Source organism: Notolepis coatsorum (assembly GCF_963971535.1).
Source record: "Notolepis coatsorum genome assembly, chromosome: 6".
NCBI lineage: Eukaryota > Metazoa > Chordata > Actinopteri > Aulopiformes > Paralepididae > Notolepis > Notolepis coatsorum.
This window is the reverse complement of record NC_140170.1, coordinates 86,503,219-86,521,090: the sequence shown is the minus strand read 5'-3', so window position 1 is coordinate 86,521,090 and position 17,872 is coordinate 86,503,219. Positions and strand designations below refer to the sequence as shown.

At 40.4% G+C, this 17,872-nt stretch overlaps 1 protein-coding gene across 1 annotated transcript in view; it reads left to right on the top strand.

Moving 5' to 3' along the window:
• The window catches only part of LOC311230998 (transcriptional enhancer factor TEF-5-like), a 35,916-nt gene extending 18,234 nt beyond the window's left edge, over positions 1 to 17,682 (top strand). Inside the window, 11 exon segments of the mRNA XM_084317465.1 lie at positions 1,260 to 1,271; positions 2,698 to 2,823; positions 3,102 to 3,145; positions 3,512 to 3,568; positions 5,603 to 5,667; positions 5,911 to 6,047; positions 13,092 to 13,265; positions 13,459 to 13,602; positions 14,429 to 14,481; positions 14,483 to 14,576; positions 15,438 to 17,682. Of these exon segments, the coding sequence (XP_084173591.1) occupies positions 1,260 to 1,271; positions 2,698 to 2,823; positions 3,102 to 3,145; positions 3,512 to 3,568; positions 5,603 to 5,667; positions 5,911 to 6,047; positions 13,092 to 13,265; positions 13,459 to 13,602; positions 14,429 to 14,481; positions 14,483 to 14,576; positions 15,438 to 15,551 (1,020 nt within the window). The 3' untranslated portion in view covers positions 15,552 to 17,682.
• Positions 17,683 to 17,872: the final 190 nt, after the last annotated feature.

The window sequence follows — 17,872 nt, the reverse complement described above, 5'->3', positions numbered from 1 at the left end:
TGAATTGCATGATAAAATGTATTAACGAACTTCAGGTTTGTTGTTCCTATATAAAATATTTGGTAATCAATCTATGAATCTAGCTAGCTATCTAACTTTCTAAATATTGTATTAAACAGTCAGTCCTAATAAAGGGCAACTGTATTGGGGAATATTGATTTTGAGGTTCAGCAGGGAAGTCTGTTCATACAGTTCTGATGTTTTCTCCCACAATATTGAACTGATATGACGGCATCAAGCAGCTACATGTTTTTATTCTCATCACGTAATGATGAAAATCATTCAAATACAATAATAAAACTAATAATTATTATAAAATTTAAATGAAAAAAAAATCTGAAAAGTCTAGTAAATAATGTCTGGCATTTTACTTTATACCTTTTCAAGGGGCACCAAAACAATGCTGATTTATCTCACACACATCCAACGACTCTAAACCGTTTTGCACACATTAATTTAGTTTGACACTTATTGAGAGTAAATGAGTTTAGGGACATCGGGGACATTTGATCCTTGCGTTGTGTTCATTTCAGCTCAATGAAATTATAAGGTAGCAGTCCCTATAAGACAAGGTATTGCTATTTATTTCATCTACATCATTTAATGGAGCTGTACTCGTTTTAGACAGTTCATGGAAATCTGGACTTTGTCCTTGGGATCTGTAGCCTAATGTGAGTCAATTCAGGGAACCTTAACCCTTTCACTACCACACTACAGAAGGTTAACCTTTCACTACCACACTACAGACGGTTAACCTTCTGTAGTGTGGTAGTGAACGGGTTAACCATTTGGTAGTGTGGCAGGGAAAGGGTTAACAGTAAACAAGTTGAGAACCACTGCACCACTTCCTGTCAATTCACGTCACAGCTCCACCCTGTGGCCAGTTTATGACTCTTGAGTTTAGTTCAGTCGGGCATCTAAAATGCTTTGGAAGATATTATTGATTTTGTTTTCGTTGTTGTGCTCTCTGGTGAGTGATTGCCACCCCCAGTAATTACAAAGCTTTTTAGGCTCCAGACTGGGGGTGAAAAATGATATTATGTTGTATACTTTGATTAATGTGTAGTTTAATCAAAAGTTACAACAAATCCAGAATTAGTACACACCGACCTTGTGTCTATGAAAAGCAGAAAAGAAAGTGCACTTCAACTTTCTGCCATGCCGTGAGATCTTTTATCTAAACCAAATATTTGTTTGTTTATTAGGAAACCCCTTTTAGAACTGTTCGGTACTAATGGCTTCTCTCTCCTTTGATTTAGGCCATGAATTTGGTAAGTGAATTTGACTTATGCTTGCCCCTCAGCCTCTGCTTGGCAGTGCAAGTTGCACTGTCCCTCGCTATTGCCCTCCGCTGGCATGGCAACCCCATCGCTATCCCATAATAAAGCAATGCTTAGGAATCACCTGCGCTTTTCACCCCATCACTGCAGCTCATCCCGGCTGATGTCTACAGTCATCCTCCATAGCCTCTGTCACATTATGAAGTATAGCTTTGCTTGCAACAGGTTGATTGTCTGAATCGGGGGGTGTCGCTTTCTGAGGCAGCTTTTCCTTTCATTGCATTGGCATCTCGCTAAATGCACTAAAGTAAGCTGTAACGCTTACTGAGGGTCTGTGTTTGTGGCCTCATAGACCAGATCAAGGTACAACAACAACAGTTTTTTTGCCCTCTCGGGAGTATTGCAATCACAAATAAAGAGCAAGAGAGTGCCTTTTGTTTTGTTTCATATGAAAGTATGACTTACGCTTATGTATGTAAATTGCTTTAACTATCAGATGCACCATAGCTAATTTTAGTATGTGTGACTTCGGCACTAATGACTTGGCTTTGTGCATTTTTTTTTCTTTCCTTCTGTAGTAAAGGTTTCATTGTGTCCCTACTCCCTAGTGTAAATGGTAGATACAAGACTAATGTACAATAGAACACTATATGTATTTTCCTATGTTCAAATTTGACACGTTGTTCCTTCGTTCTCTTCCTCTAATGGTGATCGGGACACTGGCCTTTACTTTGTCTCATGACCCACACTAACTAAGTGATGGTGTGGTGGTGCTGCTTGATTCCTGTTATTTGTGCTTTACACTATGACACTGCAAAACTAAAACTAAAAAACAACAACAACATTGTTTTCTTTGAATGCTGTTGGTAGATCATTGCTTTGGTTATAAACAGCAGATTGACCGTGACTAGCTGGGGCATACTGATGCCAAGCTTATTATAACCACATATGCTTCTCCTTAAAGAAGTCATGAGATGAACATTCTAAAATCGTATTCATCCTCAAACACATCCTTAACTTAGTGCTCTATATTGATTACTGAGAAGAGCTACACATTGGTAGACTTGTTTTTCTCTTGTTCAAAGGGAGATGTGATTGTTGGAATGTTCAGTTTGATTTAAGAAATATATATATTATTGAAAGCTACGATTTAATGCTAGTTCAATCAAAACAGTAACACAGCAACTTTAAGTTGTCATCGTCGATACTTAAAACATAATGCAGATGACTCACATTAAGCACTAATGTTTTGCAAAAACAGATTATGGGAACAATGACTTACTGCAGTCAAAACAAGTGCTGTGAAGTGGATTGTTCAACATCCCAGTGTACGGGGTTATAGTGCCACCTTGTGGCGGAGTCTCCCTCAACCGTCTTGTCGTCCCTCTATGGTCCATCCCCCCCTCCCTCCCCACAGGACCAGGCCTCTAAAGACAAGGCCCTTCAGAACATGGCTGCACTGTCGTCTGCACAGATCGTCTCTCCGAGCCTGATCAAGAGCCAACTACCCCCACTGCCTCCTGGTCCCTACCCGCCACGAACAGTGAGTTGTTTTTTAGTACTGAATCACTTGCCACACACAAGTAAGTACCTCTTCCTTTACACAATTACCACAATGTTCATACTGATTTGAGAAAATGTGATTGTTCTTGCCTGTGATAACTGTTTTATATACTTTTTGGTGTCACCCCCACCCCCCTTCCTCCACTTTCTGAAATGAAATGTACATTAACCTCTGGTGAAATGTACTTTCACCCCTGATAGGGTACATACCCACAGCAGCAATCCGACATGTCATTCATTGGTTCTTTGCTTTCCCAGTTTTGGTCTGGTCCAATTCCAGGACAGCCTGGACCCTCTCAGGAGTGAGTAGTACCATCTGTTAATGTTTTCAGCTGTATCTCTGTGTGGTGACATTCAAGGTGCATGGGCTGGGAGGGATACTATAGGATTTAATGTAATATAAAACTGTAGTATTGTGAAGAATTTGTGATGAAAATAGAATGCAAATGAAATTAAATGGAGTGAATGGAATGAAAGCTGCATAAAAAAATACCAAATAATAATAATAATTATTATTATTATACCATTGAATTGGAAAGGTCAAATGTTATTCTATCATCAAAAATAAGGAGGGGGACGGGAAGAATGTTTGGTGTGTGTGGGTGGGAGGTGTGTACATGGTGGATACCACTGTGGCATGTCTAACAGATCATATCTTTGCACATCAGGCTGGTTCTAGAGCTCAACCCGGGAAGGCCTCCTGGGCTTGGCCACGCCAGCTATGCGTAAGTTCTTTCTGCCCTCTGGGTTCAGCTAATATATAATAAAAACAAATCTAAATCTGTTTGATGAGCTAATAAACAATACTCCGTCTATCACCGACGTGGCTCAAGGTTCTACAAAAGCAAGGAACCTTTTCCAACCCACAGGGTAACTGCAAGTAAAAATGGCACTGGCATTGTGGGTGGGCTGAAAGGCGGGTAGGCGTGTCTGTCACAAGGTCACACCTAGTCTCCACGATGAGTGTCATGGGAGACACGTGTCCCTCTCGAGTCATCAAGATACGCCGTGTCCTACCTCCTGCACTTTACTTGATCAAGCTGGACCATTCATGTGCAAAGTGAGTTCTGGCAGGACACTCAAAGTCATGTGTGGAGCTGTGACAGCTCAGCTGACGCACCATTGTCCCACCTATATTTCTGCAGTCTATTAAAAGACCTCCCCGTTCACACACACCCTGTTCATTGGGTTTCTGATGATGTACCCGAAGTAAGGTTTTCACCCAGCCTCCACCTGCCACCACCACCCAAGCCTCCACCTGCTTTGGTTCTACTCTGTATTGTATGCAGCTACTCAAGTGCTCTACTCTGTGAATTACATTCAGTGACTCCGCAGTGCTCCCTGCTGTTCAGTTTCAGTATTGCCATTATGCTTCATCTTCTGTGTAAGTTGTACCACCAGGAAGCACAGCTAAGAGTAGAACCATACCGCTAACCACTAAGACAGACTGTATTGCCATTGCCATTTATTCCGCGTTATAATAATAGGTTAAACTAATGATGTGAGTGATTCCTGACAGAAGTTTATTTACAGGGTTCCCTCAGGGTCTTAAAAAGTCTTACATTTAATAATCAGAATTGTAGGCCTAAACGAGTCTTAAAAAGGTCTTAAATGTGCTTTTGATAATGTATTGGATTAGGAAGTTACTGCTATGTTGCGATAACTTCTCTGCATCTCGTTTAAATGTGTTTGGGGGAAATGTCCAGGCTGCAAAGTAAGCAGTACAGTAATAGTTCCTCCCCAACAATTCGTATGGAACTACTTCTTTCATAGTCATTTTCCTTAATACTTTTTTTTGCTAGTATGACCGTGGAACAGGTATTGAATTATATTCAAAGTGGTCTTAAAAATTCTTAAAGGTAACTTGTTGAGACCTGCAGGAACCCTGTATTTAAGTGTGCAACTTCCTTATGTTTGTTGTCTGTGGGCGAGGTTTGATGACCTGACCAGCAAATAAACAGCGAGTGTAGTGGGGAGGCCTGTATACTTTCCGTAGCCGCATTTCTGGCAGACGCTCTCTGATTGGCCGACGTCAGTTTCTACACTGGTTAAGCTTAGGCAATCTTCGAAGTTGGTTAAGGTTAGGCAAGTTCTTTCGACGGTTAAGCTTAGGCACTCTTTCGAAGTTGGTTAAGGTTAGAGTTTGTCTTAGAGCATGGCGATAGAACGCCAGGTAGTTTGCAGGCTGTTTGACGTGGAAATGGGCAAAGACACAGCTCGTCACGCTATTGGGCGCACATGTCACATGACCAAAAACGTCTGCCAGAAATGCGGCTACGGAAAGTATAGACACAGTGGGGAGTGACAAGATTGCTTATAGCCAATAAGCAGGGAAATCAGGGTTTTGGATTTAACCTCATCCGTATGTTTTAGATGGCAATTCATCCGGCTTGAAAAGCCTTTGAGATGAAAATAGCCTGAAGTGAGAACAGAACCAGACGCATCGTGGAGTGGAGACGTGTAAACAAAGCTGCTGGAGACCAGCTCCACTGATTATCACCAGAGTGTTTCTGTTGCAAGTTACGTGCGTTGTACAAAACACGGCTGAAACATATCTGATGGAGACGAGCTGTTAGGGTCAGGGTTAGGCTTAACCCTTTCAATACGCCCACTGCTTTCAATCCACCCAAAATGCCAGCGGCCATTTTTACTTGCAGTTACCCGTGTCTCACTTTTTGTGCAACAATGTGCCTCATTTTACAGTCAGTAGGATGTCATGCTGCTGCGGTTGCCTCACTAACCAACACATTTTCTTTCAGTATCAAACCTTTTCCACAGAGCCCTTACGCAAACCTCCCAGGCCCCTTACCTCCACCTATATCAAGTGAGTATGAGTATGACCCAAATCACAAAATGAAAACCAGAAACTGGTGAACGACATGAACAATTCACTGACTTGAGGACTGTGTGTGTGTGTGTGTGTGTGTGTGTGTGTGTGTGTGTGTGTGTGTGTGTGTGTGTGTGTGTGTGTGTGTGTGTGTGTGTGTGTGTGTGTGTGTGTGTGTGTGTGTGTGTGTGTGTGTGTGTGTGTGTGTGTGTGTGTGTGTGCATGTGTGTGTTTGCCCAGATTATGAGCCCCTGGCGCCCCCTCCCCCACCGGCTGCTACCGCTGTGCCAGTGTGGCAGGACAGGACCATAGCTTCCTCTAAGCTGCGGATGCTGGAGTACTCAGCCTTTATGGAGGTGCAGAGGGATCCAGACAATGTGAGTCAAAAGATAACGGACTACAACGGGACAGGAAACAACTTGAAATGATATATTAAAAAAGCCTGAATCATCACTTCATATCACAGCTGTATATGTACCGCTACGCTCTGCTCACTTCATATCACAGCTGTATATGTACGGCTACGCTCTGCTCACTTCATATCACAGCTGTATATGTACGGCTACGCTCTGCTCACTTCATATCACAGCTGTATATGTACGGCTACGCTCTGCTCACTTCATATCACAGCTGTATATGTACCGCTACGCTCTGCTCACTTCATATCACAGCTGTATATGTACGGCTACGCTCTGCTCACTTCATATCACAGCTGTATATGTACCGCTACGCTCTGCTCACTTCATATCACAGCTGTATATGTACGGCTACGCTCTGCTCACTTCATATCACAGCTGTATATGTGCTGATACGCTTTGCTAGCTTCATATCACAGCTGTATATGTATGCTGCACTTTGCTAGCTTCATATAACAACTGTATATGTACCGCTACTGTCAGGATCTAGAAGGTTTTTGCTAATATAAGAATATCCATATCTATAAATCTACCACATCTATATCTATCTATCTATCTATCTATCTATCTATCTATCTATCTATCTATCTATCTATCTATCTATCTATCTATCTATCTATATATCTATCTATCTATCTATCTATCTATCTATCTATCTATCTATCTATCTATCTATCTATCTATAATTCCATCTATTGTAAATTACTTAAACAGCGTCTACAATGTACTTATCTACTGTGCTAAAGTGAGGTTCTATGTGTGCACACAGGGAATGCCATCACATTCCTCACAACAGCCACCTGTTGTCAGGAGACTGTCCTCAGCTTTTCTAAACTGTTGAACTACAGTAAGCCGTAATTCTAGACCACTAGTCAGTCTGGTATCTTACTGTAACCATAACCATGTTTAGACTTTCTGTTAGCCTTGTTTCTGATCCTATTTCTGAAGAAGCATTTCAATTGGCTTGGTGATGACATAAAAGAAGCTTGATTCCTTCTGCTCTTGGCAGAATGTAGAAGGTCTGCCCGTTGAAATGATCAATTCCTCAATTCCTTGTAACATCTCCTGTCTGATTCACTTTGAATAAAACCGTTGAAAGATGTTCTACCTTTCATTATTGAATATTGACAATTGACAATTTGGATATTGAATATAGTCATATATACGAGTCAATTTCGGTGAAGGCCCGACTGGATTATTTGACAATTTATATGTGAGTAAATATCTCACACTACACTCTGCTAGGTTCATATCACAGCCGGGAAATGAACATAGACTGAAATGAACTTTAGATTTTCTGGGCGACGGTACATCATGTAATTTAATTTGACTTTATATTACCTAAACATAAAATATGGGCCACATATTTGTCAAACACTTACCCCGAAGTTGTTGAAATGGTCCAAGTTCTCAAAATTTCAATAGAAAGTCTGTCTGTTTACTGGGCGCTGCCATGATGAATCGAATGTGACATTATATATATTTTACGTTCCAATCAGCCCCCAGTTTTAATAATTAAACATTTTAAAACACTTGACAGATGGTTATACAGTTGTATTTGGCAGTAGGCTCTGCTCTGAAGATGCTCTCAGTGTAGATCCATGCAAGCCTGCAACAGATTTGGCTGAGAGCGCAAATCAAATTCTCCCGATGGGGATATCATGAGCAGAGCCTTAGCGAACACATCCTCAGATTATATGATACTGACACTTGAGACATTACAGTAAGCCAGCAAGGCATGTAGAGAGAATCTCCAGATGATAAAATAGATTGATGCAGGTGGAGGCTGGTGTGGTGGTGGAGGTATTTACAAACACCAAGGATTGCAGCATGGCGTGGAAGCAGCTACAGACTTTTGAGAGGTGTCCTGCATGAACTAAGGCTAAAGCTACACTGGCCTGGATTACCGTTGTCGAGTTATCTGATCTTTTCTATATCAACTTCTGCTAGAAAAAAACTTGTTTGACCACGAAAGACACATGAACGATCCCTGAATGCTTAAATGATGGCTGATGAAGTCCTTCATCTTCTTAACAGTTTTCTATTCACCGGCAGACAGTTATAAGTAAGGTTGATAACCTTAAAAGGAAATTAAAAAATCACAATGAAAGGGGAGCTCCAGTAGCTCACCGCGTACCTCGATCGCTATTTCGGCGCCGGGGACAACCGTGCTCGTCACGGATCTGGGGTTAGCGAGTTCGATTCCCGGACTGCAGCCGTATCTTTCTCAGAGTGTCTTCCCCCCATCTGTACCCATTCAAACCTGTTTCTGTCGGTCATTCTTGACCAGAGAAAATGCGATAAACGCAAAAAAGAGCCAGCGGAATGGCCAAAGTTAAAAAAAAAAAAAAAAAAAAAAAAAAAAAAAAAAATCACAATGAATAAACATGACATGGATACCAAAATCTGATCGTTTCCTGTGTTTTAAAAATCTTCTGTGAGATTAAACCTACACCAATGGGCTAGCTTGACACATGGCCAATTAAGCTAACTAGCTAATAGTTACATTTGCATGTCACTGTCTTTTTTTACCATACATTCTTCATTATTCACCAAAAACAGTATATTTAATAGTCCGCAACTTAGTCAATTATACATTTGATCACAAAGATAATATATCTTAACAGTAGCGTTTTTTAACAGTAGTTAGTTAGTGAGGTTGAAGTTGTGCTTCTTCTTGATGATGAAAAGCATACACTTCTCACACGCACTTCCAAATCCTCAACACAGACGTTTTACCATGAATATCTCACGTTACGTATATTACAACATCAAACTAGTGCCTGTTGGGACTGAACTTGTAAGTTCTGGTGTGAGTTTGCTTTCCACCTGGCTAGCACTGCTAATTCACTTGACAAGGCCTTGGTGTCTTTGGGTCATTGAAAAGCGCTATACAAATAAAATGAATTATTATTATTATTATTATTATTATTATTATTATTATTATTATTATTATTATTATTATTATTATTATTATTATTATTATTATTATGGTGTATTTGTTGTCTTTTCCGGTCCGCACCGGCTCCTCCCCCATCTCTTTTTCTCTCACTCAAAGCAAAAAAAGAGCCTTGGTACCGACTAGGGCTGTCCCCGACTAAGGATTTGGATAGTCGACTACGGCTCCTTTCGACCGATTAGTCGACTAATCGACTAATAGGGGTCAGCCCTAGTACCGACACACAATATTTCCGAACTTTGTGTGGATTTTAGAGTGTTCTTCTCTTCTTTTTCTTTCTCTCATAATACTTACATTTGTTTTTAATCAGTTCCTCAGGATATCCTCCTAACCCATTAGTTGTGTCGTCACAATTTTTTTTTGACTAAATCATGAAACAAGGTAGATCACTCCTTTTGATTCAAGATAATGTTGCTTGTTTCCCATTACTTATCAGCAGGGGTGTAAAGTACTTGAGTAATTGTACTTCGTTACAATACTTAAGTACTGTTTTGGGGAATTTGTACTTTACTCAAGTATTATTAGGTTTGTATACTTGTACTTTTACTCAATTACATTTCAGAGGGAAAAAAACATACTTTTTACTCCGTACATTTAAAATGCAGACCTACAAAGTACAACTCTCGCAGGTCCAACAATTTTAGTTATTTGTTTCTCTGGCCGCACTAACATTAACGTTATTAATCCTGCGGCCGCACTTTATTTAAAAACAGCCAATCAAATCCCCATCAATGGGAAAATGAACCCGCCCACATTGGCTGTCGAATTGATTGATTGAATTGATTGATTGATTGATTGATTGATTGATTGAAAACTTTATTAACAGATTGCAGAATGGGTACAGTACAATTGTTAAGGGGATGCAGACCAGAGAAAGACTTTCGTCTTGTTTACATCAGGGTCCCCCATTTTCAATTCATCTACGTTCCATTACTTGTAAATCACGTTGGGAGGACAATTGGCCTCTTTACTGTCTGGATATGATGATGAAACACTGATATTGATTCACAATGATACATTTTGTTTTAATTTCTGATCCAGACTCTGCAGACTCCTCTACTAGCTTATATAGACTGTTGTACTGCCTGTGTTCTCATCCACTCGTATCTGGACGTCTATTCTTTGCCCGTCTGTCTAATTTGCTGACACAGCTGTCGGAGGCTGTACCGTGCAAATGTTTAACCCATAAGGACCCACGGTGACACAGGTGTCACATGTACTTTACATGTTCTGGACATTTCCATATAAAGCTTTATCCTTGATTTTACCTCATGAAGTCCCAAAGGGACACCGGTGGAACATCCTGGTGGGTCATGTGAAAGAAGAGTAGCCTCCAGCTGCAACTGCGGAGCGAGCCCCTCACTAGACGCTGTGGCAGGCGCGCGCTGATTGGTGGAGAGTACGGAAGTTAGCGCTAGCGTCACTCCACATTGGGCCTAGCCCCTCCCCCTTGACCAAGCTTGGTGTGTGCGTGTGTGTGTGTGCGCACGTGCGTGTGTGTGTGTCTGTGTCTGTGTGTCTATCTCAGGCGTGCTGGGCCAATTATTTAAAAACCCATGCTGATTGGTCCTTGTGCAAGACTAGAACACAGGGATCTTTGATTAAACACCTGCTATTAGAAGAATAGACAGTCAGAAAAAAAGTTTTTACTTTTACTTTTTAGTACTTAAGTACATTTACAAGTAGAAACTTTTTGACTTTTACTCAAGTGTGTTTTTAGCCAGATACTCTGACTTTTACTTGAGTAAAATGTTTAGACGGTACCCATACTTTCTTAAGTATAATTTCTGGGTACTTTTTACACCCCTGCTTATCAGATTGAGATTCTTTATTATCACATCTTATACGAGTACAGGAGCATGATAAGCAGCATAAAATAGCACATACAAATAAGATGAAAGTAGAATTAACAATATAATACAGTAGATAATACTGTATAAATATCATACAAAAATATAGTACAGTGATAATGGTTATAGTGTGTGTAAAGTGCTGTGTGCAGTGGATGTGCATGTGCGTGTGTTTTATTTTTCTGATGTTTGTGTGTGATTGCGTGCACATAGTCTGTTGGTCTGGTCCTTAAGCTGCGGAAAAGACACAGGTCTTGAGGTGGGATTGGAAAATCAAAAGAGACCATTGAGTCCCTAATGTCTGGGGGGGAGGGAGTTCCAGAGCATGGGAGCTAAAGGCTCTATCCTCAAAACTACAGAGGTTGGACTTGGGGTTGGAAAGAAAGTAGGCTGTGGTCGATCTCAGGGACTGAGGGGGTTGGTAGGGCGGGGAGAGGACATCTGTAAAATATTGGGGGACCAGTTGATGAAGGGCTTTGTAAGTGAGGACCAGGATTTAGTCATTGATCCGGTGGGAGAGAGGAGCCCAGTGGAGGCCTTTGAAGACCAGGGTGATGTGGTGCCAGGATTTCCTGTGGGTTAGAAGTCAGGCTGATGCGTTCTGGACCATTTGGCGCCTGCTGACGGAGCCAGCACTGATGCAGTAGAACAGTGAGCTGCAGTGGTCAACACGGGAGGAAGGTGTGGATGAGTGCTTCAGAGGCAGAGCGTGGCGTTGCTGGTTCCCTGTCGTATAAATACCACTATGCTTTGCTTGCTTCATATTGAGCAAAGCGCAGTGGTACATATACAGCTGCTAACTAGCGAAGCGTGTCAAAAAGGGTATAGCTCTTTGGCATAATTGCAAAGGTGATAGAAAGAGGATTTACAGTGTTTCTCAAATCAGGGTCCTTGAGGGGCTCCCAGCGGTTCCCCATAAATGTGGAGAACACAGAACAGCTTCTTCACTAGAAGTTGGCACCATGAAATAATATATTCTATATTCTATTCTGAGAGAAGAGAGTGAACAGTCACGGAATTATCAACTAAATCACATGTAACAACAAATATCTTTTCAGATGGGGGTCCCTGGGATGGGATCTGACCAAGTGGGGGTTCCTGGTCTATTATGTATCAATTTGACATGATATGAAAAGGTTTCGAGAATCATTGATTTAGCGGATGAAAGGGTTGAGGGAGTGGGTGGGGTTGAGGATATTGCCATTTGTTGTGTGCCTGGGAGGGGGGGGGGGGGCAGTGATTATGTCAGTGTAGAGGGTGGGGTTGTTGATTTGGCTGAGGGTGAACTTGGAACTGATGAGGAGGAGTTCAGATTTTCACTGTTGTTTTTGTCATACATATTCACATTCCCATCAGTTCCAGTAGACCTTGCATAAGCATATTTCACCAATGCCCTTTAACCAGTATACTACCTTCTCCAGATCTGTCCACCACATTAATTACAACACTATAGTTGCCTTTTTCTCTTGTGCATTCTACATAAGCTTACTTCCCCCTTTTCTCTCTGGAACCCACAGAAAACACACAGCCTATCTGAATGACCCTCCATAGCTTCAGCCCGACCTCAGCGCTTTGCTTTCTGTGACAAAAACAACCTTGTTTGGGACATTTACCTGAAATGTATCGTTCTGTTGTGAGGAGGACATGTGATAATCGGACATAAATCGTACCAACGTGTTCTGTGTCTCGAGAGCTTGGTCCAGATCAGGTTTGGGGGTGTCTCGGTAGTGTAGAGAAAAACGTGTGTGATTACATTCTCATTCCTTTGCTAATCACTTTATTCAAATTACAGATCAAACTTGTAACCTAGTTTGTCGTGCCCATTTACTGTTACCCCTGATTTAATACTTACTGTTGCCATGGTTCTGATGATCCTCATTAACCATACTGTAGCTCCTCTGGCCTTCCCACACTACCTGGGCCTCGGACAGCTGAGATCAGATGTCCATCTTAATGACAAGATGGAGATTTTATTTATTTTCTTTTTTTGGCAGTAAGGTCCTTCTCGGTGCTAATCTTAAATCACCTGCCTATCTCACTCTCTCTCTCTCTCTCTCTCTCTCTCTCTCTCTCTCTCTCTCTCTCTCTCTCTCTCTCTCTCTCTCTCTCTCTCTCTCTCTCTCTCTCTCTCTCTCTCTCTCTCTCTCTCTCTCTCTCTCTCTCTTCTCTCTCTCTCTCTCTCTCTCGCCACTGCAGTACAGCAAACACCTGTTTGTCCACATCGGGCAGACTAACCCCTCGTACAGTGACCCTCTCCTGGAGGCCGTGGACATTCGGCAGATCTATGATAAGTTCCCTGAGAAAAAGGGCGGACTCAAGGAGCTTTACGAGAAAGGCCCTCAGAACGCCTTCTTCCTGGTCAAATTCTGGGTGGGTATTTATTTTTTTGAACTTTCATCTTCCAATAATACATCATTATCTTGTATTTTACAAGATCTTTTACATGCGTTATTGTTTTTTCTTGTAGGGGGAACGGTTCACGCTTATTGTAATGCACTAAAATGCACTTGAGACATTTTCATCAAGCATACACAAATAATCATCTCTCTCTGTGCTTTGACAGGCGGACCTGAATAGCAGTGGAATGCAGGACGGCCCTGGTTCTTTCTATGGTGTCAGTAGTCAATACAGCAGCGCTGAGAACATGACCATCACCGTCTCAACCAAAGTCTGCTCGTTCGGCAAGCAGGTAGTCGAGAAAGTGGAGGTGAGACCATTCAATATTTTTGCATAGTTTCTTTTATTCTCAAACTGATTTGATATGGAAGTTGTTTTTTACATTTATAAGGCAATCAAAATCTTTCACAGGGTCTAAATTCTTGTTACTAATGTATATATAATAAAGATACAATCTTTCACATGTGAGAAGCTGGAGACTCTGTAGGCTATAAGCGGAGAAACAGACCACATCATTTTACATTTCCTGTCGATGTTTTCAGGGGCATTTTTGTCCACCCATAATCCCAATTTCAGGTGTCATCAACTTCTGAGGGTGATTTTTTTTACCTGACAGAGGCGGATAACAGAGTCTTTGATAAAGATAGAGTTTACGGACAGAATGACATGTTGCAACATGGAGAGGCATAAGTTACAATAATGGCCCTATCATCGATCTCTGTAGAATGGTGAGCTAACAAAGTATTTATACAGGAGAGTAGACTAAACAAATGGAGCATTATAATATGAATTATAGATATGATGTACAGAGATATCTGGAATTATAGATATGATGTACAGAGATATCTGGATAGTGATGTATTCTTATGAGAAGGTTGTGTGTGTGTGTGCATATGTGTGTACAAGTTGATGGTTATTTATGATTTATGTAGAGAGAGAGAGAGTGAGAGGGGTAGTGTGTTAGTGCGTGTGTGTGTGTGTGTGTGTGTGTGTGTGTGTGTGTGTGTGTGTGTGTGTGTGTGTGTGTGTGTGTGTGTGTGTGTGTGTGTGTGTGTGTGTGTGTGTGTGTGTGTGTGTGATCTCCAGGTTATCATCGTTATATGTCTTAAGCAATAATACTGGACTTCATATTTCAGACAGAGTACGCCCGGATGGAAGGAGGGAAGTATGTTTACAGAATCCACCGCTCTGTGCGAGTACATGATCAACTTCATCCACAAGCTCAAACACCTGCCTGAGAAGTACATGATGAATAGTGTTCTCGAAAACTTCACCATTTTACAGGTAAATGCGGCTCAATGAACCCATTTCTTTTTCAGACCAAGTACTGTACAAGTATGTACATTTGGATACTTGCTGATATTGAGTACTGATATGAGTACTTAATAATACCATTACAGTTCTAACAATGACCTTTATTTTCATCAGATGTTTCTCACTTTCTGACTGTAACCAATTAAATATACAACATGAAGCTTTTGCTGACATTTTATGTTAAAATAATATAAATAATGTAAAATTATGTAAATATAATTAAAAGATATATATTGAATGTTTTCCTCAACAAACATGGCACTGAGTAGTAGAATCAGAGTAGTTTTACGAGTACGAGTACATGAGCACAGTATCGGACCTGTCAGTATCGGGACATCCCTACTGATTATTAACTGTGAATAAAAAATATCATGGTTTCTTAACCCTAAGCATTTTAGAAGCTACTACTGTATCTATATACAAAGTATTTTACAATATTATTTGTAAATAATTTTCTTTTTTGCTAAGGTCAGCTGTTGAATTTTTCACTTTTGGCCTAAAACTAGGCCTACTTATTTATTTGCAGGACCAAAGGAAATAGCATAAAAAAGGGTTAATTGTAAAACATTTGTGTCTTTTCCTGCAATTTTTTTTATAAATCCAACATAAATGATTGGATAATAATCGTAATACCGTGAGCATTCTTCAGACTGTAATTGTCAAAATCTCATATTGTTGCATCCCTATTGGCAACAGCACCATATTGTGCTGTATCAAACACCAACTTACATGAATTCACTATTAAAACAATGCGATATTCCTGTAACAATGCAGTATTTCTTCTTGTGTGCCTTTTTGACTGTGCCGTTTTGTGTTCTGCTCATCCTTCAGGTGGTGACAAACCGTGACACCCAGGAGACCTTGCTTTGTATAGCGTTTGTTTTTGAGGTTTCCACCAGTGAACACGGAGCTCAGTATCACGTCTACAGACTTGTTAAAGACTAACCGCTCTTCAGGGAGGCTCGGGACGAGGCTGACAACGCGTGACACAATCTTTCTCCAGATTGCTCAGTTATCCAAGAAAGAACATTCAATGTTAGCTCGAACTAACATGGACACATTTTATATTTCCAAAAATTTGTAACATAGGAAAAAGGAAGAATTCTCTACCAACAAGACAAGAAATTTGGAGAATTCGTGATTTTGCTAATACACCACTTTTCTCCATATATTTAAATGTGCTTTCGATGAAGTGGGTCACTTTTGCGAGAGCAATTTGTGTATCTTGAAATGTTTTCATTTGAGGGAGTGAGAATGTGTTAGCGGTTGTTGAGAGTATTACAGTACCCAAGGGAACGCGCTCTAAGCAATAAGAGACGTGTGTAATAGATTGGAATAGTGTAGATAAAAGGACCATGGAAGAGGAAAACAACAGAACCAAGTGGTTCTGTTACAGTAGATGAGTCAGGACAGCAAGTGCCTTTTTTCTCCAAAGACTATATCGTTGCCTGCCACTTTGGACCGCCTTATTACTACCTCTTGTTTATAAATGAACAGACAGAAACCGGACAGATACATTTTTGCCAATGAATTGGAACCAGAAGACGACTATGCATATTTCTCTCAGACCCGGTTCTTTGAGTTGTACTTCTTACACAGGGCACACAGAGGGACGGGATGGGACTTTTTTTTTTTCATTTTCTTTTTTTCATGTAGCTTATCGTTTAAAATGGATGGTCTCAAGGTTTTACTGTCTCAAATGTACAAAAGGAAGATGAATTGTATTACCATATCATCCAGTCTCTGCTTTGTCGTGTTTTGTTACAACGTAGATAAGCGGGGCTTACAAGTACCTATCTATAACTGATTTATGACACTCGGATGCCTGGTGGTAGCGTTGCTAGCCTTGACACGTTATAGCCAGGACTCTATTCCATTATTACGGGATCCCCAGCTAAGTCACAGGTTCCTTCTCTCTCTTAGAAGACATGTGCCTTGGTGCACTTAAAAGATCAAGGGTGAAGCAAAGAATAATAATAAATATTGCTTATTTTCAGCCTTGAGTTATGTAGCCTATTTGAAAATGAATTGTTTCTGTACTGTGAGTCAGTGGATGCTACAGGAATATGTGTTACATATGAGTATTCTGGGGACTTGTGTTTATATTTGTGATTAACTTTAACTCAGCACAGAGACCATATCTGCTCGGATGAAAATGGAGAGAACGTATCAGTGTTTTCTTTAGTTTATAAAAAAAAATCAGTCTGTGTGTATGTTGTGATGTGTATTCCTTTCATTTATAGCCATTCTCCATTCAAGGAATTGCAGTTGCATATTCAGTTAAAGTTGGTCAGTTTTGTACATTGACTTAAAAGACATGCTATTCTACATGGCCTAGGAAAACATTTTGAAAATAGGCTTATTACAAAAGAGTTTGTCTTGAATGAGAGCTTATTGTCTCTGTGCTGCAGAGTGTGACCATTGATTGTTATTTATAATGTTTGAAAACATAATGGAGGGAGGGGTAGGGCGGGATACTGGTGACTTGTTGATCATTTGCCATTGCGACGGAGGTGTTGAAAGTATTGCAGGACTTTATAGTAAAGATGACTCATCCCATGGATCTCGCCAGACAAGAGATGGTGTCTGCTTTGTGTGATTCACTGGACATTTGTCATTAAACTTCATACATCACACATTGTACGAGAGACTAATTGCCCCCGGCTTTGAATGTCATATTTCAAAAGCTAGATACAATAACACTCCTCTAGCAGATTTTTTTCAATTTCACCTTTTATACAGACTTTTTTTTTTTTTTTTACCATTACCATGATTAATATTTCTGTTTGGTTTATGTCTATTTTTTTTTCTTTTTTTTGACTTTCAGTGTAAGCCATATGCTCCACTGAAAATAACGTGTGATTGTGTTGATATTGATAATGAGATATCTAATGTATCATATTCAGAATGGTGTGGGCAGGTTTTTTTTTTTTTGGTTAAAATGTGGTTTACTATTGCCTCGGTTACCATTGTGCATTGCATTTTTGTATTTTCTGTTATTTTCAAAGTAGGGGTTGTATTATGTAATCAAATCAATGTATCTAACAATAAAAGACGCATGGTGCCTTTGGGGCCATTTCCCCCCAGAAAACATATTAAACGTGTTTGTAAATTTGTTGGGTCCATGTTGTTACTTCTCACAGATTACATTGCAATTATATATTTCATGTTTTGCCCATACTGGTGGTGGGTCTATACTAGTTACTCGACTACTAGTACTCTACTCTGCATTGAAATTCTAATTTTACACTGAGCTGTCAGGAAAC